This window comes from Mugil cephalus, chromosome 13 (genome assembly GCF_022458985.1).
Source record: "Mugil cephalus isolate CIBA_MC_2020 chromosome 13, CIBA_Mcephalus_1.1, whole genome shotgun sequence".
Taxonomy (NCBI): domain Eukaryota; kingdom Metazoa; phylum Chordata; class Actinopteri; order Mugiliformes; family Mugilidae; genus Mugil; species Mugil cephalus.
In genome coordinates, this window is record NC_061782.1 from 25338573 (window position 1) to 25363239 (window position 24667).

The 24667-nt window shown below is 38.9% G+C and overlaps 1 protein-coding gene across 4 annotated transcripts; it reads left to right on the plus strand.

Moving 5' to 3' along the window:
* Positions 1–10099: 10099 nt before the first annotated feature.
* eno4 (enolase 4) lies at positions 10100–24050 on the plus strand. Of its 4 annotated transcripts, XM_047603483.1 has the most exons (14): positions 10100–10247; positions 13896–13986; positions 16190–16318; positions 17351–17535; positions 18693–18835; positions 19485–19654; positions 19739–19867; positions 20120–20188; positions 20757–20921; positions 21062–21187; positions 21712–21886; positions 22617–22678; positions 23129–23246; positions 23788–24050. In XM_047603483.1, the coding sequence occupies exons 4-14, from the start codon at positions 17354–17356 to the stop codon at positions 23859–23861; spliced, it is 1413 nt and encodes a 470-aa protein (XP_047459439.1). In that variant the 5' UTR covers positions 10100–10247; positions 13896–13986; positions 16190–16318; positions 17351–17353; the 3' UTR covers positions 23862–24050. The 4 variants fall into 4 exon arrangements, with proteins under 4 accessions (XP_047459439.1, XP_047459438.1, XP_047459436.1 ...); XM_047603480.1 differs by lacking the exon at positions 10100–10247 and having other exon boundaries at positions 13662–13986; XM_047603481.1 differs by lacking the exons at positions 10100–10247; positions 13896–13986 and adding an exon at positions 14421–14644.
* The last annotated feature ends 617 nt before the right edge of the window (positions 24051–24667 follow it).

Below are 24667 nucleotides of genomic sequence, written 5' to 3' on the forward strand. Positions count from 1 at the left end.
ATGGGTGGTTAGCTGTTCTTTGAGCAAGTCCCTGAGCCCCCAGTTGCCCCCAGTGCATGACACTGTGTCCTTGTGTGAGCAAATGGGTAGATGTGTCACTGTGACTATAAAGCACTTTGAGTACCGATAAAAATATTTTTATTTTGAAACAAGACAATTTACCATTTAGCTGGCAATGAGAAGGAACTAGTTAAAATATCCACACCAAATCCCCTGGTCCTTACATCTCTTCACTGGCTTCCAATAAAATTTAGAGTAAGATTCAAAATCCTGCTGATCTGATTTAAGGCACGACAGAGTTTTGCCAAACAAGAGTGAGCATAAGGTTTCAGTATCTCAGCAACACTCTATGTATGCTTGTGTGCGGTAGATGTGACTGCGCTTTGAGCACTAACTTCTCAGCTTTTATAACCTTTTCTAGGCCAAGGTACATATTTTTTCATTGAAAAAAAAAAAAAAAAAAAAAACCCTAGGCACACCACCAACCAAAAATGTAAAAAGAAAAAAGTGCCCTGTAGCCTATATTAACAATATAGTCACTCTTATCAAAGTGCCTTGAATTAAATAAACACAAAGAAAAAAGTACTTTATCATCTGTTATATTTCTTCTTTCAAATAAAAAGTGCAATTGAATACAGCCATTCTCATCAAAGTGTCTTGAATAGGAATCAAATAAACACAAAAAAGTATTTTATCATCCTTTATATTTTTTCTTTCAAATAAAAAGTGCACTTAACTTGTCCACTTCAAAAACACAGCTGGAACATTAAATGACACAACAATGTGGTCTAAAAACTAAAGAGGTGTTTTGCGAACTCTAATTCCGTCCAAAGGCATGCTGCAGCAGGAATAGAAATATAGTGCTTATTCTGACAGAAGCATTCATATTTGGGAAAGATGTCATTGTTCCACACGGAGAAATATCAAGAGTTACTAGCTAGCTTTAAGGGCTCTCTCATTTACCGTTGTGTTTTTCTCATAAAACTTGCCTGTTTTTCCGTGTGTTCACGCAGGCGAACAAAATAGTCTGCATTCTTGTTTTGAAGCGAAGAGTGTTTCGCTTGGAGATGGTGTCTTATCTTGCTTGGTACCATGCACTGTTGGATAACTTTTCACCACACACCAAGCACAGCGGAGCATGAAAGTAAATCCAAATGAATGGAAACTCTGGCTGTGGCTTCACCTGGGTCCGAATTTTGTCCAGGGCCAAGTGCGGAGTTAGCATTTTTCCTTTTCAAAAACTTCTCCATCAATGTCGTCGCAGTCTTGCTAGCCACAATGCTGTCACCGCCATAGACATGAATACCTAGACGCTGCATTGAGCCCTAAATCGTAAACCAACGTCGCCGCCATCTTGGATGTGGCAAAGTAGAGCGATCGGAGAAGATTCCTCATTCATTGTCATGTGGAAGTGTACCAACCGGTTTACAGTACAAACCAGATCTCACGCCATTACCTTTCACAGGTAAGAATGAAAAGGGAGTTTAATGGGTGGAACTGTTGGTAGTTGTAGTTGATTTTGTTTAAATATGCCAATTTGTGATTTTATGGGTTGTTGTTTGGACGGTTGCCCAAATCTAGCTAACGGCTGTTAACGTTGGCTGTCACTTGTTGCTAATATGTATGAATATAATCCGGGTAACTGTATATGTAGATGTGGTGTTTGTATGTGTTTTAGGGGGCTGGAATAACGCTCCTTCAGCCAGATAGTTCCAGGCCATCTTCCGCCATCTGATGGTGCGATGTGGTGTGTCTCCAAACACATCAGAAAATGTGTGAGGATAAGACCATGTCCCTGTCTGCTTTTGAGATGTCCTCTTCTCCAGCAGCAGAACAAACTAAAATATAATATAATGCTCATCAGTGCCACCCGTGTTGATACTATTCGGTGCCATTTGAGTCCCCCTGACATACTATGGCATAGGGTGTTTTGGGTAAAAATAGACTAATACTTATTCCTAAAAGCTTGGCTTACGTGGTTAACTGTTTTCTACCATCGAATACAATGACATGCATGCAGGACTAGTTGAAATTAAAATAATTTATTTTGAATAATAATAATAATTAAAACAAACAAATAATTAAATAAAATATAAATAATTTAATTACTATTTGTTTCCCAAATTTATTAGTGTGCGTGTGAATGGGTGAATAAGAGGCATTAACTTAAAGCACTTTGTAGAAAGGTGCTTTATGAAGTTCCGGCTTTTATTAGTTTACGGAGCAGATTTGCCACATCCAATATGGCGGACACGTTGACATATCGCAGCAACCTGATCAATGCGGCGTCTAGGTATTCATGTCTATGGTCACCGCTACCTGCCGCATTCATGCATCACTAATTCTTTTGTCTCAACCTCAACGTACAATGCAGTTCGCTACCTGCTGCCATCTAGTGATAAGGAAGAATATTACATGATTACAGTCACTGCTACATCAGACAGTGTCAATGGCATGTTAGTTGCAGATAATAATTAATTCGTTTTCAATTAGGTGAATATGGACAATTTCCCACGGCACACCTGACGATCTTTCACAGCACACTAGTGTGCATAGCAGTTTAAAAACACTGTTCTAATGACTAAATAAAGTAATTTCTGTTTATTTCAATGAAGCATATTTCCCCATTAAATAGTTGTTTGTCTGTGTGTTAGCCCTGCAATGGACTGGTGACTGGCTCCATTAACATCCGTGACCCTAGCAGTAGTGGAAGATGAGATGAGATGATATTTCCCCATTACAATAGGGGTTCTATGGGCCAAGAAAATGGTCAAAGATTGGGGCAAAATTAAGTTGCAAAATGGCCATTCCAGTCACTTAATTTCTACATTTACCTTTGGTCTACATGAAAGCAAATATCTGTATACATATTACATATTTTCTTACATTATAGATAGTGTGATGCTACCATCAAAGCTCAACACTACAGGAAGTCTTTTCTGCCAGCTGCCACCAGACAGATCAATGCACAGACTTGTTTAGGTGTATTTATAGTACCTTGCATGCAATGGCCAAGATACACCGCAACTGAGGAAGAACTGACCCTGTGCTATTAAATGATCCTGTGGCAGTGGACACGTGTCTGTTATTGACAAGCCAGATTTATAGCCATCAGAGCTAACAGCAATAGATGGTGCATCTGCAAAAGTGGGATCTGCAAATGGCCTTCTGGGGCTGTGTAAAGCTAACAACTGCTTCTCAGATATTCAGACAGTCTGCTGCATCATACAACAAGATCACCTGGAGTCTAAGAGCTTAAACATGGACCACATCAGAATCAGAATGAGGGGTCTGAACAGATAGTGTCCGGGGTGTGAGGGGTCAGTGGAGATTTTACTGGCCCGCTTCCTGACCCTGGACTGGTACAGGTCCAGGATGGGAAGGTCAGCGCCATCATGAAACCTTTTGTAGAAATACATTTCTAAATGATATATACACAAAAACTCTCAATTACCAAGCATTCTAAAGCTTATAATACTTGATGAAGACCTTGCCAGTAATTTGCTACTAGACTACAGAGATGCTCTGGAATCTGGAACAGAAACATGGACTACATTTGTATGGCTGGCTTTAATATTTACTAGCACTGTCACAGGTAACATGTTAAAAATGTAGAAATGCAAATTCCTTAAAACATGGTTTAGCACATTTAAGCTATTTTAAGCGCATGCATCTTTTGTGATTTGACACTTTGCGCAAACTGTACATCTCTGTACAGTGTAACTAGTATCTCTGCAGGCCATACAGTTACTACTCTATGGCCCGCAGAGATAAACCTCCCCAACATTGCCAGATTAGCTCAGCCCCGCCAGATGACTCTCCTGACAAAATCAAAGCCACCTGCATTCACTGTCTACTCGAATTAAGCCACAGCCAGAATTCCAAACATCACCCCTCATCAAAGTCAGACCACACTGAGCAGCCTGCGACCACAGATACAATGCTTTACACATATAACGTTGCTGCCATAAAACGCTTCAGTCAACGCAAGTGTCCCGCCTCCAGGGGAAGGTCAGAAAGAGTAGACTTGTGATCCAAAAGGTAATAAAAAAGGCAACTAGACTTGTTTCGCCTCTGATACAAGTAGCATCTCCAGTTCTAAAGGACTGGTGGGAAGTTGGGGTTTGTTCTGTTTGGATTCTTGACCTTTTATTTCAGTTTAATCCACACTGCCCCACTCACTCATCTGTTCTTCATACACATATGAGTCAAGTATATATATAAAGTATATATAAAGTAATGTCGAAGCCCCGTAACACATCATTTTGTCCTTTAGTGGCTATATCATGCATAGCATCATTCGATATGGCCTGATAATGTAGCCTATATAATGATTGTGTTCCCATCACTCTGTATGTTTCTGCCTAATGCTCTGTTCCCTTTTATACTAGAAACTCTGTTATCTTGTAAAGTCACCCTGCTTTGTGAAATCTGTTCTTTCAGTGAAAGTACTGTGCTAAGTACCGGCTCAAGTATGGTAACATCACGATCAGGTCTTATTGCCAAAGACACGCATATTTTCTATCCTTCACATATTACACTACCACTCGAAGGTCAAGTTAATTTTTATTTAATTTTATTTTCAATATAGAGCCAGATCTCAGTAAAAGTCATTTAAAGTTATATTTACTGTAGAAGAGGTCTCATGCCTTATTCTTTTATTAAACAAAATAAATAGCCTTCTGTTATGGCATGACATGTAATGGGATTGAATGTGCAGATTTGTGTCAGGTGGGGGGGCCTTAGGGAGGTCTCCTACTGTGATTGAAAACACAATGCCACAATAGTTTAAAGTTTGTCCTCTTACAAGTTATAGGAGTGTTCTAGCCTATAAATTCAGATTCTTACATTACCACAATCTGCCTATCATGGCGATGTTGTGACTGCCACTGACCACACTACTGAGTTGCCTCAGCTCAACACAAAGAATAGGATACAGGTTGTTTGTGTGCTACCATTTCATTAGCTTGGCCAGTTTGTTGGTACCACAGATCCCATAGCAACCTCTCCACCACATAACAGCAGAGCAGATAATGCCGGCCACTACAACCTACTGCTATTTATTTTTATTCCTATATGTCCTCATTGTTCAATTTTCTGGACTACTAGCCGCTACAACAAATTCCTCTTATGTGTGAACATAAGTGGCAATAACAAGAATTCTGATTTAATGATGTAAAATCTGTAGCAGCCTAGTGAAACATTAAACAACATGAGTCTGTACTTTTTCTGTTGAATGCCTCAGTGTCGTCTGTTTTGTAGCACTTCTCTCTCTACATCGTTTTTTGATGACAAACAAAGTCAGTGGCATTTAAGTTCTGGTATCATTATTTATTAATGCTATAGGAAAATATGTTTCAGTTTTTTTTTTTTTTCGATTTGTTTTATACAAAGCACAAGAAAGTCTGTTTTATACTCCAAACGGGATTTGATTGAATTAAGATTGTGTATTTTGCATAGAAACATTTTTTTGCAGTGCCCTGATTCTGCCCTGATTCTTTCTTATTAATGGGTGTGTATTTAGTGTGGTGTATGGCGTATAATATTTCTTAAAGTGGTAGCAGATTGCATGGAGTTTTACGTAATCTGAATCTCCATTTTCAGATAAGACATTTTAAGAATTTTTTCTTATAATTGTCTCGTCAGAGTTCCATTGTTTCAGAAAATGCAAGGGTCTGACAATCAAACAGGGTGGAATTTGACAGACCCCTTGGAAAAATTCAGCTGAGTGGTTAGAGTGCATATATGACCACATCCTAGCACATCTGATCCAAGTTTGGTTGCCCGCTCTCTTTTCCTTTCTCTCTTTGCTGTCTCTAACAAACAAGGATAAAAAGTCAGGGACACTGTCATCATATAACAGTTTATGTATTTTGTACATGAAGCATTTACATGTAGAAATTATACAGAAGGATACCAAATTAAAGTAACTTATGAAGGTATAAAGTCTCCAGGACTTTATGCTTTCATCTACATACTAATATATGACCTCATTGGTTTTTTGTTATGATGGAGGAGCACACTTTGTTGGTGTGTGTAAACTTGATTGAAGCATTTGGTTTGGAAGTACCGCTTGTTCATTTTGGTTCATCGTCTTACCCCATCTAGTGGTCACTTACCATCAGGCCTTTCTACTGTTAAACTGAACAGAATCTAGGCTGCCCTATATCTTGTGGCAGACTGACAGAAACCTTCACTGCAGCTTCACTGTAGTATTTACCAGAGAAGACAGAGGGTGTTATTGGCTTCTCATCTTCACCAGAGAAACAACAGAGAAAACTTTCCACTTGTCCAGAGACATGGGGCTGTCATCACATTATACAGAAAAAATACTCTTTGCAAAGTAATGTGGGGTCATGGCAAAGGCAGCTATCAAGGGGTAAGTGAGTCTGTTTCATTTTGTGATAGTAGACTAAATGTGGTAAGAGCACCTACATCTAATACAGAAAATTAAAAATTAATATGGACCTAAAAATACCAGGAATACCAAAAGAAAGTAATTCAATAAATACTTAAAATAAATAATGTGTTATTATTGTTGTCATTTTTATTAAGCTTTGCAACAAAACAAAACAAAAAACAACAACTGTTTTTACACTGCTGGTATCCTGTATGTCAGATGAAGGTGCAACAACCTGAGTGCATCACTAGAGGGTAGTACAAGTGTAGAAACTAAAAGCCCACCATGGACAGACATTCCTTTAGGTGGAATTAGCCGGCGTAGGGTGTTCAAATAACAAATTAAACAGAAATAGAGATTTGATAATTCCTTTTTCTCTGTGTGTATATATAAGGTACTGGGCCGTAGTGCTGATGATTTGTTTGCATTGTTTATCTATGATTTGATTAAGTGTTGAGATTTTTATTCTTAGGACCTGAGAACATACCTTTCATAAAATTAAATATTAATTGACAACATTAAAAATAACATTTTTATTGCTGTTGTGAATATTACTAATTCAACAGATGGATAGTATGAGGTATAATTGAATATTTCACCATTAAATGCCACCAAAATGGACTGGCGTTGACTATTTCAAATTTAGAATAAGCATTTAGGCTCAGAGGTGATTTACAGGGTTGTGTAAGTCATGTTTGAGAATTTAGCAAATTGCACCAAGACACCTGTATGCAGTATAATTTTCCTCTATAATATTAATCTAAGTTTCTTTAGAAAACAATGAATCCTCAGCTTTTACACTTAGAAACAACATTATAAAAGCAATACAAGGTAGAGTTTATAGTGGAGAGAATTAAAAAAAAAAAAAAAAAAAACTGATTTGATATAGCCGACAAGAGAAGAAGCAGATGTATTTCCTATAAACCACGCTTCTCAGGCTTAACCAGTTCCGACCGTCTCGAGTAAGTCTTCCTCTAAAGCATGCAGGGAAAGAGTTCACCAACAGGTCAGCTACTTCCTAGGCTTAAACAATGGACTGCACAACACTGCTGAGCTACCTGAACATCCGTGCTGATTGTGTGATGTATGTCTGCATGTACCATGGAACGGCAGCAAGCGCTTTCTATAGGCATACGTCCAGCAAGAAAAAGCTGATCAGCAGAGAACATGACCTCCTCATGTTTTTGGTTTGATATGAATCTGTGTTACTTCATTCTAATATCTGCAACAAGCAGCTTTAACCCAGTGGGTGAATTTGGACTGGCAACTGTGTTTGGAAAACTCCCGTAGCTGAAGTAAAGTAAAAATTCAATTCAAACTGAAAATAAAGTTCATTTATCTGCAGAAAGCACATAAGATGATACATATTGCATTACAACGTTACATAGTTAATAGATTTAAGTGTTTGGATTAGCTGTATGGTACTAGCCTTAAAGCATGTTTATGGTGGTTTTTAATTTGGTATGTCCAAAAACTTTTTTTTTAAATTGGACACTGGATGGAGGCAGATTAGGAAACAATGGCTACATGTAGGATTTGTCTTTTTAGATGTATAAAGATTTTATCTTCACTGTTACACTGTGACATGCACATTCTTATCATTCAGACACAAAGGACAGTGAAGCATAACACATTCCACTATATATATATATATATGTGTGTGTGTGTGTATTCTGTAATCACTATAAACCAACTGGATTATGTAAAATTTACATTATTACAAAGCAGAAACAGGGAAGATTTTCTCACGTCTAGATTCCTCAATAATCATCTAAATCCTTCACCTATAATCACAAACAAGAACGCGCGCACACTGAAACGACAAAAACACCGCGTTTCAACTTCTGTATCACCATCACAGGCAGTTCTTCTTCAGAATTGTCTGAATCCGAATTTTTGAAGCCCACCAATGCTCCCATTCAAACCACACCTGGTCAAGTTTGAAAACACCACGAGGAGATTTTAATTAGACACAATTAGCAATGGGGGACACGCAGAGGAGCTGGATGCGCCCAGTGCTCTTTAGACTGGAGAAAAAAGATGTACTAATTAGGCCAGAGGCTACTTTTATTCATGTGACCTGTGGAGACCTTGTGTAAGCTATTTAAGGTCTCCGCTCTGACAATTAAAACAGGAGTCCATTTGAATGAGCCGTGAATGTTGACATAAACAGACACCATTACATTTACTGCAGCGAGATGAGATGTCTACCAATCTTAAATGACCTGTGTGAAAAGCAAAACAGCAACAGGTGATCGGCAGAGAAGGAGGTGGTTGAAGTTCTGTGCAGCCACGCCCCTTTAAAGAACTAGTGTGTTGGATTCAGGGGCCTCCATCAGCAGAAACACACAGTATTTGTAATCATGACCAGTTAATGATAATTGATCTCACTTGATTCAAGAATCAAAACAAAACTGGAAAAGATGATAGTAATATATTTTCCTGTATTAGGCTGAGCTATCTCCTCTCCCTCTAACCTATAACCTAACTCTGCACATGCACTCTATTAATGCTATGTTGCAGACAGAATGAGAAATAAGTAAAAATGTCTTTACCATACCATCAGAAGCGTAAGCAATAAAACACACTACAATGAGGTAAAAATTCAATTTTCTATTTTGCGAGGAAGCTTTACCAATGTTTTGCTACTAAACAGCTAAATACATCTTCAGCCAAAGTCGTCTCATTTACACAACCACCAACATGACGTTCACTCCGCATAGACCCAATCTACAAGGGGTTATGAGAATTTAACTGAAACAGAAGCTACAGGGATGACATTGTTTTGGAAGAAGCAATCATCCTCGGTTCTACTATGTGCTGGAAAATGGAGTGATGAAGGAGTATTCAGTTGATTGCAATCTGCAATCTCCCTGGTAGATCCCACTAAATCCTACACACTGACTTTTTAAACACATATATTACTAGGCTACTTAAATAGATACATAATAAGCCAATGAGCAATTTTTTTGAGACAGAATTATTCTGCTGAATATTTCCTTACATGAGATCATAACTGAGTACTGAAGTATTCCACATTGATTTGGCCTCTTCACGTGGAAATATTGTTGTCTGTCTTTCTAAGAGACCTTTGGACAAAAATCCATCCTCTGTCCTCCTGGGAAGGAATGTAACAAGAAAAAAATCAAGTATTCCTTATTTTCTCAGGGAATCTGTGTGGATTCCCAGAACCCCCTGAATGATTCACGGTGGACCCCCACAAAAGGCAGCATCACTTCAAAAAACACATTTTCAGTTCTTCTTCCTGTGACAAATTAGTTCTAGACACTTTTCATGCAGCCCAATTTCATATGCCATTTATGTCACTTAGACCAAACTGGTCATCACACGTGAATCATTTTCTTGGCAGCTGCTGCATTTAAAATAAAAAAAAAAGAGAAGAAGCTTGTGGGCACCCTGCTGTTGTAGCCTACCATCCTCTGGAAGAAAAAAACAAAGAGAAAGGAATGATGGACCTATTATAGCCTCAGATGTGAGAGAAGAGTGTCCAGGAGGAGGCTGGGGCTGGGCCTCATTGCCTGAAAGCTTCACCTTTTTAGGATTTAACGTCTTAAAACGTGTTCCTTTTTGACAAGCCTGAATGGGTTTTACTTTTTTTTTTTTTTTTTTTTTTTTTTTTAAATATCCTACTTATGGGTTTGGCTCTGCCTGTGGCCTCGGGCCTGGTAGGTAAGGCTTTTGATATGTAGGATTAATGGGAATATATAGGCTAACTGTTGCGAACACAGGGGAGATCCAGATGACAAAGGGACAGTCCTTCTTCTGTACATCCAGGCGGTGGCGGCAGTAACTTTCAGAGTGTGACCCGGTCTCACCTACAGTAATGGTAATATGGATGTAAATACAAGATTAAAACATTGGCCTATATTTATCAGATAAGATAATATCATAAATGACATGAAAAACTCTTGTTCTGTTGTCCATGTATGTTGTATTATTGTCTGACTGTCTGTAGGAGGACCAGTGTCTATATATAGGCCTATATATATTTGAATCAGGTAAAATAAGGTTTGATATACTTTTTTTTAATTCATATTCCAATCCATTACAAAATTACTTTTTTCATTATTTGAATTAAATAAGTAATTTTCTAACTGAGTTTAAGATGCAAATATTAAGTACTTTTTTCTGAGGAAGTGTGTCATGAATTTAAATAAAGAGTGTGCGGTTTGGGGAGACGCATATTGGCGTGTTGTGAACAGAAGACCTTCTCTCCACGTCTCTCCACGGTGCTTATTCTTTCCGCGTGGCAGATGTGACCTGTACCGCCACGGACACGCACATCCGACACGGCGCTCAGTTTGACCCCGCGGGGCTAATGCTGGCGGGGCCTCCGAGCACATTCAGGCTTCACTTCAATTAACGTTGAAGGAACTGGGGAAAAAATATTTTGATTATGGAAAAATGGATTGATTTATTTAGACCCCATTTCTTTATTTTATTTACTTCACTTCTTTGGTTGGCAGTGAACAGAATCATGTACCTTATTTCTGTCAAGAACAAAATTCTATTACAAAAATAAACATATAATTTTTTTTTTTTTTTTTTACTAAAAATATATTAATGGTTTGACCTCGTAATAGCGGCTTAAACCTACGAAAATATTGAACGCCGTGTCTCTTTGCTTTATCCTCCAACTGAATTTTGAACGCAGTATTCCCATGTAACCTATTTTTACGGGCTATTCACACAGTCTGAAAAGAATTGAAGGGAATTGATGCTTTCCTCATAAATTATTGAATAATTGTGGACCGGTTGGGAAAGAGAGATTTTCGCGGGTAAAATGTCAGAAATTCGAATGAACAAGGATGGCACATATAAAGACATCTGGCATTTATAGGATTTATACTGACCCTTTACATGGTGCGATCATATCGACAATTTCCTAAAATCATATTTGAAAAATATTTTTTTTCAAATGCAACTTCTTATATCAGTTTATATTTATTTCAAGATATTTATTTATTTATTATTATACCTGTAAAATGTGTCTCGGAAATTTGGCCAGGCTAGAATTTTAATTAAAATATATCAGCTAAACTGATATTATATATGTAGGCTGCGCTTTCATAGCACATTCAAAAAGGATAGATCAAATGATTGAATTAAAATTTTATTCATACCCTGAAGGAGGCGGGGGTCTGCAATGCATGGCGCACTGTACGATGCAGCGACAGGTGCGTTTTTATATTTACAACCTGCAGAGTTCAACCGTAAACCACATTCTGTGTGCATGAAGGAGCTCTTGACTCACTGATCCTTATTTATGGGAAACTGATCCGAGCTGCTCTGCCTTCGTGTGGTTGGAAAGCTCACCTGTGGCCGCTGCTGTATTGCAGACCACAACCACTGAACCAATACACGCAGGAACAGCCGTGCGCACGGAACAGCGTCCGCATGTCATGTCTGTGGCATTGCTCGTGTTACGTTCACTGTCACATATTCCGAATCAGCACAGACTAAACGAAACAGCAGCCTAACTTAAACAGAAGCCAGCCCACTTTTTTCCCACCCAAATCAATATTACTATATAGGCCACCAAACATGGCCTACTTCAAAATAAAAGCTCCGCAGTTGAGATTTTTTTTTTTAACTTTTCCAAATCAAAAGATGGCAAAAGGGAGAACGTGAGATGAAACGGTCCAGAGTGAACTTTGATTCAACAGACGTGCGAAATGTCCATCAGCACCGCAATCGTCCTGAAACAATAAAAGGCTTGTGCTTGCGTGTGTGAGAGAGAGAGAGAGAGAGAGAGAGAGAATTGTCCATTAGTCTATCTCTCCAACAGGATTTGAAAGTCAAGAGTTTATTGTGGGTGTGTAACGGTCTCCCTCGGTTGATTAAGGTCACAAACAGGTCAAGGGTTCAGCTTGTGTATTTTCACAAATATGTGCAACCATGCAAAAACGAGCAGAAGGTGCAGGATGGAGGTTATTACTGCTGTAGTCTATTTGTTAAAAAATTATTTAGCTGTCTTTTGTTGCATCTATGTCTGGCTCAGATTTGTACAGGGAATGATGTATTATTATTATTATTATTATTATTATTATTATTATTATTATTATTATCTTTGGGCTTGACCTTTCAGAATAAAAGTGAATTATTAAGGGTACATAACAGGAGATGTTTTCACAGCATAACTTTCTCGTGCCATTGTGAACATGTTCTTTCATTTGGTCTTGCGTATTTTTGCTGACAAATACTTATAATGTTAGGAATTCTGACAGCCCTATATGACCTTGTGGGTATCAGTTTGTGAGATTGAATGTTTGTGAATCCAATTCACCGCCTGGTAATAACTTGACACTGGGCGTAATGAAACGAGCCAGGGTTAAGGCCTACCAAATAATGTTCCCATGACTGTGTGTTTGTGTGCTGTGTGGAGGCACGCTCATGAACAATCGGTGGGGGTGTGATTGCCAATAGCCTGCTTAGTGTAGGCTAGGCTATATAAATAGTTCCTGTGAAGTTTCTTGCAACAGATGGCCTGTGTGTTTAATGTCACAATTTTCATTTTAAATGTGATGTCCATTAAAATGTGTGATTTACCGGTTTATTGAGTGTCAGGAAAAGGCCTTCACAATGCTGCAGCTCTTTAAATAAAGAAATGTATCTCCTTTTTCTATATGTATAGTAATGATAATGTTCTTGTTTTTCTGCTTGCAGTTGAGTTATATCTCAGCGTGTATTTTACAGCATTTCATTGTTGCTGGTTTCATGCAGCCCACTACTCCTCTCAACTGCAGCGACACGGGCAAGAAGAAGACATCTGTAATGTTCAAGAAGTAACTCTGCATGGAGAGACAGGGCTCAGTCTCCCCAGCAGACTAAAAACACAGCATAAAAGCAAAGACTGTCTGAGAAGTGTTTAACCTCTGGTCTGCCTCAGATCTTCAGAGATGTTTTAATTGACTGCACAAAAGGAGCTTTAAATTTCATTCGACATAGTTGCAGCAAAGAAATGCACAGACTATAATTGCGGTTCATTAAAATTGTTTAAATTCTAATCTCAAAACGCAGGCAATTAAGTATATGTGTTTCTTTTTATTTACTAATTTCCAATAGTTCACTTCATTATTTTTAAAACATTTCTAACAAGCTTCAGTACATTCTGAACACTTGCAGACATTTAAGTGAACAGCATTTCTGTCATCACTGTTACCAGACTAACATCATTATACATCATCCATTAAGCACATCAAATACATGTTACAATTTTACAAAGAAACTGCAAATATAGGTCTAACTAATAAAGAGTAAAGCTTTTTTAAAATAAAATACAAACCTAGCATATACTTTGGGAGACAAATCAGCTATGGTGATTTTTTTTTTTTTCTGCCAAAATGCTGGGATGCTTCTTTTGGGTTATTTCCAGAGAGTTGGGTCATTTCAAGATATCAGTAACAAGGCACATGGATTTACAGTCACAAACAACGATTTTCTACTTTATTTTATTTTATTCTTTCTTTCTAAGGTTGGAGTCAACATGGTGGAATACCTCCAGCAGACAAAAGTGTCAAAGTCCTCCATCCAGATGCTGGGAGGATAACAAGTGCTGCTCTAAGGTATTCTTCATGTTGGTGGGATAGGTGGTTGATGTGTGTAGTATTTAGGTAAAGTTACCTAAAATGTGTATTTTTACTTTAGCTGCTGCGCTGCATGTGAGTGATACAGTAATAAGATTGCTACTGAAAAAAGTGTTGTTTATTGTTGTTTATTATAGTAATGCAGTTGTTGAACATCAAAATTAAATGATCAATTTACAGGGTAGAATTAAATATTTTCGTATGTAAAGAAAACTCTCCTCCCTGACCATGTCTGTGTGTTTATCATGTCAGGTTTCAAACTGTATTTACAACCATAGATAGATAGATCTAGATAGAAAGAAAGAAAGCGGAGATGTGTTGTTTTTATGAGATGACAGTTGCAGAAGGAGAAAGTGACAGGAAAGCTGCGCGCGATGTCTCTCTGATTTCCTGGACTCCAGCTATCGCTTGAACACACCGTTGCCTTAGTAACAGACAACACAGAAACTCCAGCGAGGACACCTGAACGATGTCTTACCAAGGGTTGACAAACCGTCTCACCAAAGAGGAACAGGACTTTTACGACATTAAAAATGCCGCTGCTGAGTTTTATCGGGTTAACAAAGTCACCCAGGAGATAGAGAGAGCTCTGAATGATGTCTTCTTCCACCGACCGGAAGACGTCCATGGTTACCTGGTATGCGTTTGTTGCCCTCCTCTTTGGAGAAGGGCACCAGTCCGAATTGTCATCCCAGCTTTGGCCTCTGTAGTAACATTAATTCGTTTAACCATAGTTTCTGTAAAAAGGGTATTTGTGCTATGTGAGGCCAGGACCACCAGGGGGTCGTTTAAAACGTCGTTATCTCCGTTCTGGATGTATTTCTGGAACATTTGGACTGTAGACTACCTGGTTCACAAGGCTTACAAGAAGCTCCGTTCTGTGTTATATTAAGAAACACAACTGTAGCACAACCCAAACAGACATACATGCAAGTGTTAAGGCTTGTACGGATATAATAACGTACGAAAAAATATATTTATATATTTCGGATTTCATTCTATTTTTATAGTCAATTTCATGGTCCTCATTCAGGTCGGGTTTGTAAACTGGAGATCGTTTATATGATATAAAAAGGTGGCATGAAATGAATTTGAAAAGCTACACTATGTAGATCCCTGTCTTGTCACAGCATGGTTAAAAACATACTTTGGTACATCAGGCTGAAGGATAAGCACCCTGTCTCACTGTAAATAGCAGCCGTTGACCCATTTGATTTCTCCTCTTTTCTTACTATCACCTGTCTTTAGGAAACAAGGGGGAGGAAGTGAAAAGAACGAAAACAGCAGGATTCACATATTAACAAAAGTCTCACTCCAATCCACCTTTTTTTACAATAGATGTACAGTAGATGTGTTTCCTGGAAATAAGAAAACAAGCAAGTAGGACACAATAAACGGCTCAGTTCAATTAAGAGCTGTTACTTGGGCGTTAATGAATGTGACTTTAAGAATAACATACGACCATTTTATTCAGTTCTGAAGAACATTCCCATTATCAAAATTTGTCTTCACAGACCTCCTGTGGATGCTCACAGCGCTTAGTGGGATGCAGAAGTCTTGGAAGCCTCAGTAAAGCAGAACGAACCAAAAAAATCTCTATTGAAAAATTGAAAGTTTTTATAATGACTGCACCCAGTAAAACCTGTACTGTACTTTTACCACTAAAATGGTTTCCACGTTTCCACCTCCACAACACAACTTTTGGATTTGTGTTGACATTTTTGCTGCCTTTGTTGTTTCAGTATTTGTAATCTGCACATAAATTCAACGTCATCATTATTTTGTAGGCTTCAATTTTCACCTGATACCATACATTTGAGGTGGATGCTTTATCATACATGCACTATGCACTGAGGAAATTCTGTTGTGGTGCTTTATGTGTGAAAACATTACTACCAAAAACTGCAATTTAGCAACAATATTTTGTGAACAAATTTTTGGATGTCAGATTGTGAAAATGTAACATTGCCACATCCTTAGAAATCAGACAACATACAATTGATTTTACAAAGGAATTTAAAAAGCACTTTTTTTTTTTTAGAAATACTTAGCAATCATCCTTGGTGAATGAGGAGTTTTAAAAGTATGTAGTGTACATTGTATAACAGAGTTCTGAAAACAATCCTTAATGACACTCTAGAGAATCAACAACATTTTCTATTACTATTAACTCTCATTTCAGGCAAATTATTTTACAAATTTTTCTGCACCGCCAAGGATCAGTAGGCTGAAGGGAAGAGAAGTGTATGATGCCAAAGGACAACTTTCAATTGAAGCAGAGCTCTTCTGTATTGTCTGCAGCAAAGAAAAGGTAAAACATATTCTTCACATTCTGCCTTTTGTACCACTGTTCAAATAATAGCTTTCTACACTTTTTGGATGGTGCCTGACAATCGTGTTCTCACAACTGAGTGTGGTGTATGCATTCAGTATAAAGATTGAGAATAGGTTCAACAAAGGACATGTGATTCATTAGTGATGTTTTGATGGTTTAAAGTGGCAGCGAGGGGCCCCTTCAGATGTGCTGGAGGCCCCGGTGAGACCAGACAGCTGGAAGCAAGAGGCGAGAAGAGAAGTTAGCAGTCAGAAAACAGACCATGACCCGTGACCCTTGCCATTTCAGGTTTTACAGTTTCACCAAAGCCAGAAAGATGTGATGTGACACCATGAGCTTGGGTTATGGTGAGGTCACTAAAGGAACCCACCTAGGGCCTGGTCAATAATAGACACTTTTACTTAAGTGTTTTACTTGGTAATACAAAATCATTTCCAAAGATAGTCCATTAAGATTCATTTTCATTTTGACGAAATACAAATTTGACAACAGAACTCAGAAAGTTAAGTTTGTGGTCAAATATGTTTTTTGCAATAAAACCGTAAACTGTAAGCCAGGGGACTTTGTAAGGTAATCTGCACACAAATGTGCTCTGGGATTGTGTAGGGACATATTGTCTATTCTAAGCATTAATAATAATGTGTAATGACAGGCAAAACAAATGGATCATGAGAAAGAGCAAGTGGAGAGATGTTGCATGTGAGAAAGCAGATGTTACTCCACACCTCCCCTTACAAACTTGCTGCTGGCAGCATGTCAAGCTGAGGTGACTGTGTCAGTAGAGCAGTTTATCATAGTCTGAGCTCCAGATTGATTTAAAAGGCTCGGTCTTATATGGTTCAGCACAGGCACACCAATGGCACAACGTCAGGATTTGTGTCTGGGGCACAACTTATTGACAAGAGTGAGGACTTCAACTAATAAACCATGCTTTTCTTAACAACTCTAACTATTTGGTGAGAAATAGCTTATTGTTAACCTCTTAATGAACTTTTTCCCTGAATTCAGAGCATGTCGTCGGCTGCTGTCTCCAGCCACTTGGCACCAAAGGAGATTTCACTGGACTGGAAAGCTACTAGTCAAGAGAGGGCTAAACATGTGCTAACTGGTCTCCAGTGGATCAATGGACCTCTAAACAGCATGCTGAAAGACCAAAACCCCTGTGACCAATTAGAAGTGGACCATATTCTCAGGTAGTGTTTGTTTTTCAAGTGAGTGTGGAGGGTTGCATCTTGGCAGGTAGTTTGAGAAAAGAAGAAACATTTCATCCATCCCCAGAATTTTGTGAAAATATAATAGTAGTCCTTTTTTGTACACTTTGCATTCCTCCACACATTATTCTCAAATAATTTTGAACATCCGTTTCAGTGGAATTTGCTGCTTCAGGTCACTAAAACTGGACTGCTTACAGAACAGAAAAAAGCATTGTGTCTCTGGTTCAAGAACACTTCTGAAAACATATAAATGAACTCTAATTTAGAAATTCATTCATTTCCTTGCTCCAGCTCACAGTTGTTCCACTACATTATAAGGTAAACAAGCCAACCCAAATAAATGACTAAGTAGTGCAATTTGATGTTGATGCCAGATTTGTACATTACATTCTGATTGGGTCATATGTAGTTCACTGTTTGCTGACCTCTTAGCATGGGGTTATGCAGAGGTTAATGCTTTGCTCTGGTTTGCCTAATGTCACAGCCCATCATATCATCACAATGCACTGAGCTCCTTCTGCTCATTGCTTTATGTCTCATGACACAATAGAAAAGCTTACTGAGTTACTGTGCATCAGTATGACCTGGGGGTGAGGATGGGCTGACACACTTATGTTGCAACGCTTTTCTTGTAACAAATCCATACATCAAACTGCAGTACTAGCAGTGGGAATGTGGAAGACAAACAGCTCATTATATGCATTTCTGTTATTTCAGTGCGCATGTGACTGCAATTATTTTCATTTGAATGGATACAGTGTTGTCATTGCTAATGCCAGTTATATGAAAGGGTTGCTCACACAAAATTGAATATTAATGTATTTCAAATTTAATTCTAATAATCTCAATCTCAGGTTTACAGTTTATATTTTATTTTTTTAAATTTGATTCAATTTCTGATTACTGTACCTATATATGTATATATATGTATATATTTGCATGTGGCAAATAAAACATTATCTTACCTAACCTAACCTAACCAAATCTTAGCCTAGCTTAGCTTAGCTTAATAGGCCAATGATAACTATGATGCAGATAAGGTTGACCTGAGTAAGGTAAAGGTCTAGCATTGCTAGGGAACACAACTATATCATGGAAGGTTAATTGCTAGTGTTCTGTTTTCTGTCATTGTGCAGCAATTTCTTTATGGCCCGCTACCTGGAGAAGAAAGACATCCTGGACAGGGAGAAGCAGGAGAATTGTTCACACAGTGGGTCCGACGAGGCTCTTCATTCTCTACCACCTGTACAAACTAAAGACAAGAAGAGCACTGATAAAGGTAGGGTAGTGGCATGCATTAATTGTACCTTATCATTGGTATCAGTATCCTCTATTCTAAAATGTTGTACAAGACAAATAATGAAACAATCTGCACTTAACCTGCCAAACATAGCCAGACTTGCATCTGTGATGCAAAATATTAGTTGGGATTAGATAATACATTTAGATCTTCATGACAAATCTCCCAACAAATTATATTTGGTCAAAACTCTAGGACTGACCTCCGATTTACATGCATATCCATGGTCACCCAATATTATTAGGCAGCATTCCCCTCAAACAACCTTGCAATCCCCAGACAAAGGGTGGTGACACCAAACTTAGGTTTAGTTTATTTTCATTTTATAGCTCTTCATATTAAGATGTCTGATAAAAACTGTAAATCTCCTCCTTATCCATCTTGTTGCTGGAGGAAGTAAGGGAGTATTTCACACCCAGAATGAATTTGGTACTCTGTGATGGTATTTGTAAGGTTTAAAGGTTTAGATGCCACACACATACAATCATGTATGTTACAGTTGTAACTATGTAACAATTGTAACTTGTTTCCCTATTTCCTATCTTATTTTCTGTACATTGGTATTCAAAAATGCATTAGCATGAAATCCCAAAAGATACACATCTTTTTTCTTTTGTTGGCGTTATAGGCAAAAAGAGCAGTGCTGCAGAGAAGTCATTTCCTCCAGCAGAGCCACCAGAGCTGGTTCTGTGCGGGAGTTTGGCCATTGGCTCAGTGTCACTGGCCGTGGCTAAAACTGGGGCAAAAATACAGGGCACCCCCCTCTACAAATACATAGCAGCTCTAAAGAACAGAGAGGTTTGGCACAGTCACATCATATACACATAAACACCACACTGTGAGCAACATACTGTATAATGATATGTTTAACACTTTTGCCAGGTTCCAACAAAGCTGCACATCCCTGTCCCCTTGGTCACTTTGCTGAGTTGTGGGAAGACTTCTCCTGGAAAACTGCGTTTACTGGAGGAGGTCATCTTGATACCCAAAGTTGGACAGCGAGTTAATCAAGTATTCATTCTTCTGAACTCTCTGTGCAGGGGTTACATTTTCTGTCTTTGGCTCACTTATTAGAGTTGGTAATTGGTAAAGATTTGCTCACTATTTTGAAAGTGGATGTTCTTTATTTGCATTCCTTTGCTGCCCTTGTTGTCGTTGTTGTTGTTGTGTGTTATAAATAAGGCAATTGGCTATTTTGTGGTATTTATTTATTTATTTACTACAGTGTTAATGCAACACGCTGAACTGTGAACTTATTCACAGATCATCACAATGACCCTTGAGTTACAGAAGGAGATGGCGAGAATAATGAACACTGCAACAAAAGCTGGGGTGAGGGACATTGCTATTTATTCATTGTAAGAATAGGAACTGAGTTCATGCAGGCTTCATGAGAGCAGGGAATGTAAAAGGGGGAGGCAGAATTCAAAGCTTTTTTTTTCACATTACTGTTCTTTAAGACACATATTGAGTTTTTTTCTGGTTCCATGGCTAATCTTTAAGTTAATGTAGATTTTCAGGCCTGGAGGAATGCCGACAGGCTTATTAAAGCATTCAGTACCTCATCTATTTACCTTTAAAATCCTGCATTTCTAGCGTTTGCACAGAAATGTCTTCTGCATTCTTCAATGACCCCTGGAACTGGAACATTCATAAGAGTGCAGAGTGTGAATACACACAACCTTGCAATGACAACTGTCTCATTCAAACCTATAGCTTGAACAGATACTTATCTATTGTCAGTCACATGCAGCTTCACATAAGCTATTTTTCAACAGACATATGCAATATGTGTATTTGACCTTCTTTATACGTAAAGGGTGATGTATGTTAATGTATTTATGTCTGTTGGATATGTATAAGTACAATAAATAGATGTTGTTGACTTGTTTGCTCCAAGGCTACCCAAGTCACTGTGTGTGACCGCGGAGCACTGGCAGTGAGCTGCGAGAAACCAGAGCAGCCTCTGGATCTGATCATAGAAGCCTGTACTGTCCTTGAACTGCCACTTGGAACAGAGATGCATTTAGCACTGAACTGTGCTGCTCCTGATCTAATGGACTATGTAAGTTGAAAAGACGTAATCAAAGGCTTCATGTGAATCAAGATGTTGGGCCACAGCTGAAGGGAACTGTGCATATGTACAGTTACGTATAGGCACAGTGGCTAGAGACACCCTAATGAGCTATCCTCTCTTCCATTCAGTCTAAAGGGAAGTATGAAATTGCAACAGGAGTCCTAAAGTCTCCAGATGAGTTAGTAGACATGTTCCAAACCCTCATCAGCAAATATCCAGCAGTGGTGGCTTTAATCGATCCATTCAGAAGAGAGGTAAGAACAAAACATTAACATTCTTTCACTTTGCAAATTAGCATTAGGGAGAAAAGCAACAACAAGTTTGATAAAGGACAGTTAAAATACATTAGTTGAGGGGTGGAGGAGAGGTTTCCAGAATGGTTGTCTCTCAATACTTTCCCAGTGCAGTCCACTGGTTCCTACTTGAGCTGTGAACCGTACATTTTTATTTCCAGCTGCTCCTTAATTTCCTTAAACAGACAGACGGGTGTGAAATGTTAATCAAAGTAATGAGTGCTTGTGTTTTTGGTAATGTGGACTATTGGAAGTTAACAGTGAGGTAACCTGTTGAGGCTAGATATTCGTTTTAAGGCATCCATTGTTAGAATTATGTGTGGATGTGGATGCTAGCAGCCTTGGAAACTCATATTTGGTGTAGGTACACTTGGTGTGCGTTTGTGCTGTTAGGAGTGCGTTGATATGTTTGTAGATGATTGTTTGTACAGCATGGTCTTTGCTTAAATGTGCACTCCTGTTCTTGTTTATTTGTGCTATGTAAGGACACAGACCAGTGGGAGAAACTGAGAAATGCAATTGGAGGTTCATGCACTCTGCTTTCTGACATCACCTACAAGTCACAGGCTCCGCCCCCTCCGGGTGCCAGAGGTCATGTCATCAAACACATCCATGAGACAACCATTAGTGACTTGGTCCGCATGACTTCAGAGCACCAAGGTAACAGGTGGGGTAGAGAAGAAGATGCAGAATCAGTGCTAGTGGGTCCAAATAGTAGTCTCAATTCCTGGCTTAACCCTGGTCATTTACTTACAAGATAAAGGCTCTGATAATCTGTACACCAGCATTCACCCAAAACCAAGCAATCACTTCTCATATGTTGCGGATTGATGGAACAGAATCAGTTGTATGTGGCATGTGTGCCCCAGTGTTTCAGATGGTAGTTATGAAGACCCAGTGGCGAACAGAATCTCAGTTGAGTCGGGCATGAGTAATTCCTTACACTTCCACCCTGACAGTATACAGCCCACCAAGCACACTTTCTGTGCCTGCTGCTTCCCTAGTGAAGAGTATCATGTTAACATTAGACGATCAGACACAACTGTAAAAATAAATGGTTGTATAGTTGGATTTGACCATACAAGGAGGAGGTTGGTGGTGGGAGCTACTGGGTGGGTACTCTGTGGGTACAGCATAGCGGCACCCTATATCACAGCCTGACCCTTTACAAATATGTCTCCACTTGGATGGGACATAGTCCGCAATGGCTGTAATTGGTTCCGAATGCATTTCCACGTTTCTCAGTAGCAAGATGAGCAGGGAAAATTCACCATCCTTCTGCCTTCTATGCACCATCTACTCAGTTGTCTTCTCTTGATTGTGTTCCATTTATTTCAATAAACCACAAGATATTTGTCATTCAGTGCTGACTTCCCTTGCTCAATTGCAGGTGCGGTGTTAATGGGAGCAACAGGCAGTGAGCCCTGCAGCGATGATTCTTTATCAGATATAGTAAGTTTCATTTGCTCTCTTTCATGATGTGCAGCCACTCAAAGCAGGAAACCTCATCCTAAAACAGTATCCACGGGCAGTAATGAAGTATTGCAGGACATCAGAAAAAGTTAAAGAGATAAACATACATCTGTCAACGATACATCGATCTGAGAAATGTGAATATGCCAGTTTGGGCTCTGGGAACTTGTAATTATGTGGCAGATTAATTTCCTTGTTGACTGACCTCCCATGGGTCAAACATATCACTGGGGAAGTAACAGGTGTATGGTGTTTTTATTTTCCTAACTGACCTTTCAGCAAGTGACCAAATGCTGTAAACAGCTGACTCATTAACGTTGACTCCACAGACAGTGTCTGTGTGTCTGTCTCTGCTTCTGGCGATATTACACACTCTACTCAGTACCAGTTTGTGTCTCACAGTGTGCGACTTCTCTTCTCCTCCCTCAGGCTGTGGGTCTGGGTCTGGACTATGTCAAACTGGGAGGTCTGAGTGGGTCTGAGAGGATGACTAAATACAACCGTCTGATTTCTATAGAAGAAGAACTGGTCCAACAAGGAATCCTGGGTAGGGTTTTTTGTACTCCTTCCTTGTCTTTTTTTTCCTCTGTTGCTGGTCAGAGTAAAAGGACAGCAGACAAAGCCAGGGAGAGAGAGGTAGTAATGTCTGGGCTTGAGAACACACATCTCTCCTTCTCAGTGCTGGATGTGAAAGGAAACGGTGTGTGAGGAATCATACAAATGTGTATTTGTGTGTGTGAGTAGAAGAATGAAAACCCCCTACCTTGGATCTGTTAATTGGAGGCCTAATTATACACAAGGACAAATACTTTCCCATCCATCATTTCCAAAAAGCAGGCAGGAACACCAGCGGGTTAATGAGAGATGAGTACCTGTCTGTGTATTATCAGCTGCCAGCAGTCAGGTTTATTCAGCATGTTTGTCTGTGTTTAATGTTGATGTGTTGATACTAAATGCTGAAGCCCATGGTGAAATGCTCAGTGGGCTTTGGCTGCCGTAGCAGAAATGTGGTTTCAGTTTGTCCATCACAGGTGTCTGTGCTCCAGCTTTTGTGCATTCACTTTTTCTTTATATTGTTTTATCCACAGTCTCTAAGGAGAAGCACCCCCCTCCACTGTTCCCTGAAAAAAAAAACACAGGAGCAGCCTGCTACTGTGTCTGAGCCGTCCTGAAGGAACACACTCACTGTCTCTGTCTCATTTTAAAAAAACATTCAAATGTGTATCAGTGCTACCTCCGAATTCAGTTCTGCTCTTATCATTTGTCTCCACTTATAAAACGTGCTAAAACGAGTACAAACAACACGCCTTAGTGTAGTGTTACCCTTCTGTTTCATTTTACACGCTTGTTTGAAAAACATCCATCGGAACCTACAGAGAGAGGTTAAGAGTCCAAACATAACCTTCAGTAAAATGTTTTTTAACCATCAAGTTGTGTATGTTGTATTGTTAAGGTAGAAAAACACTAATTAATCATTAGTTTCAATAGAACTACTCTATAGGACTACCTTTCACAGATTGCATGTCACAAAATTACTCTCCTGGAAAGTAAATATTGTATGTTTTCAATCACAACAAATAAAGGTAAATTAAAGAGAGAGAGAGAAAATAAGCTTTTTTGTGTGTTTTTCTCAGAGTTCTGTATGTATTTAGTATATCTGGCAACAGCACTGACCTGGGTCCTGACACATACAAGGTGACAAAAACGTCAAACTCTCTAATATACTTATTTCCAGTTTGAATGATAACTGAAAGATGATACAATAGTTGTGAAACTAGTAAATCAATCTTGTCACAGCTAAATACTGATATGGCTTGATATCTTAAACATGACACATCAACAAGCACTAAACTGGCGAGTGGCAAATCATTCTCAAAGCTCTGTGTTCATTTGGCCAGTTGGCCAACATAAGAGAGAAAGAAAAGGTTGAAGCTGTGGGAGGATAAATGCCACAGAACACACGCACAC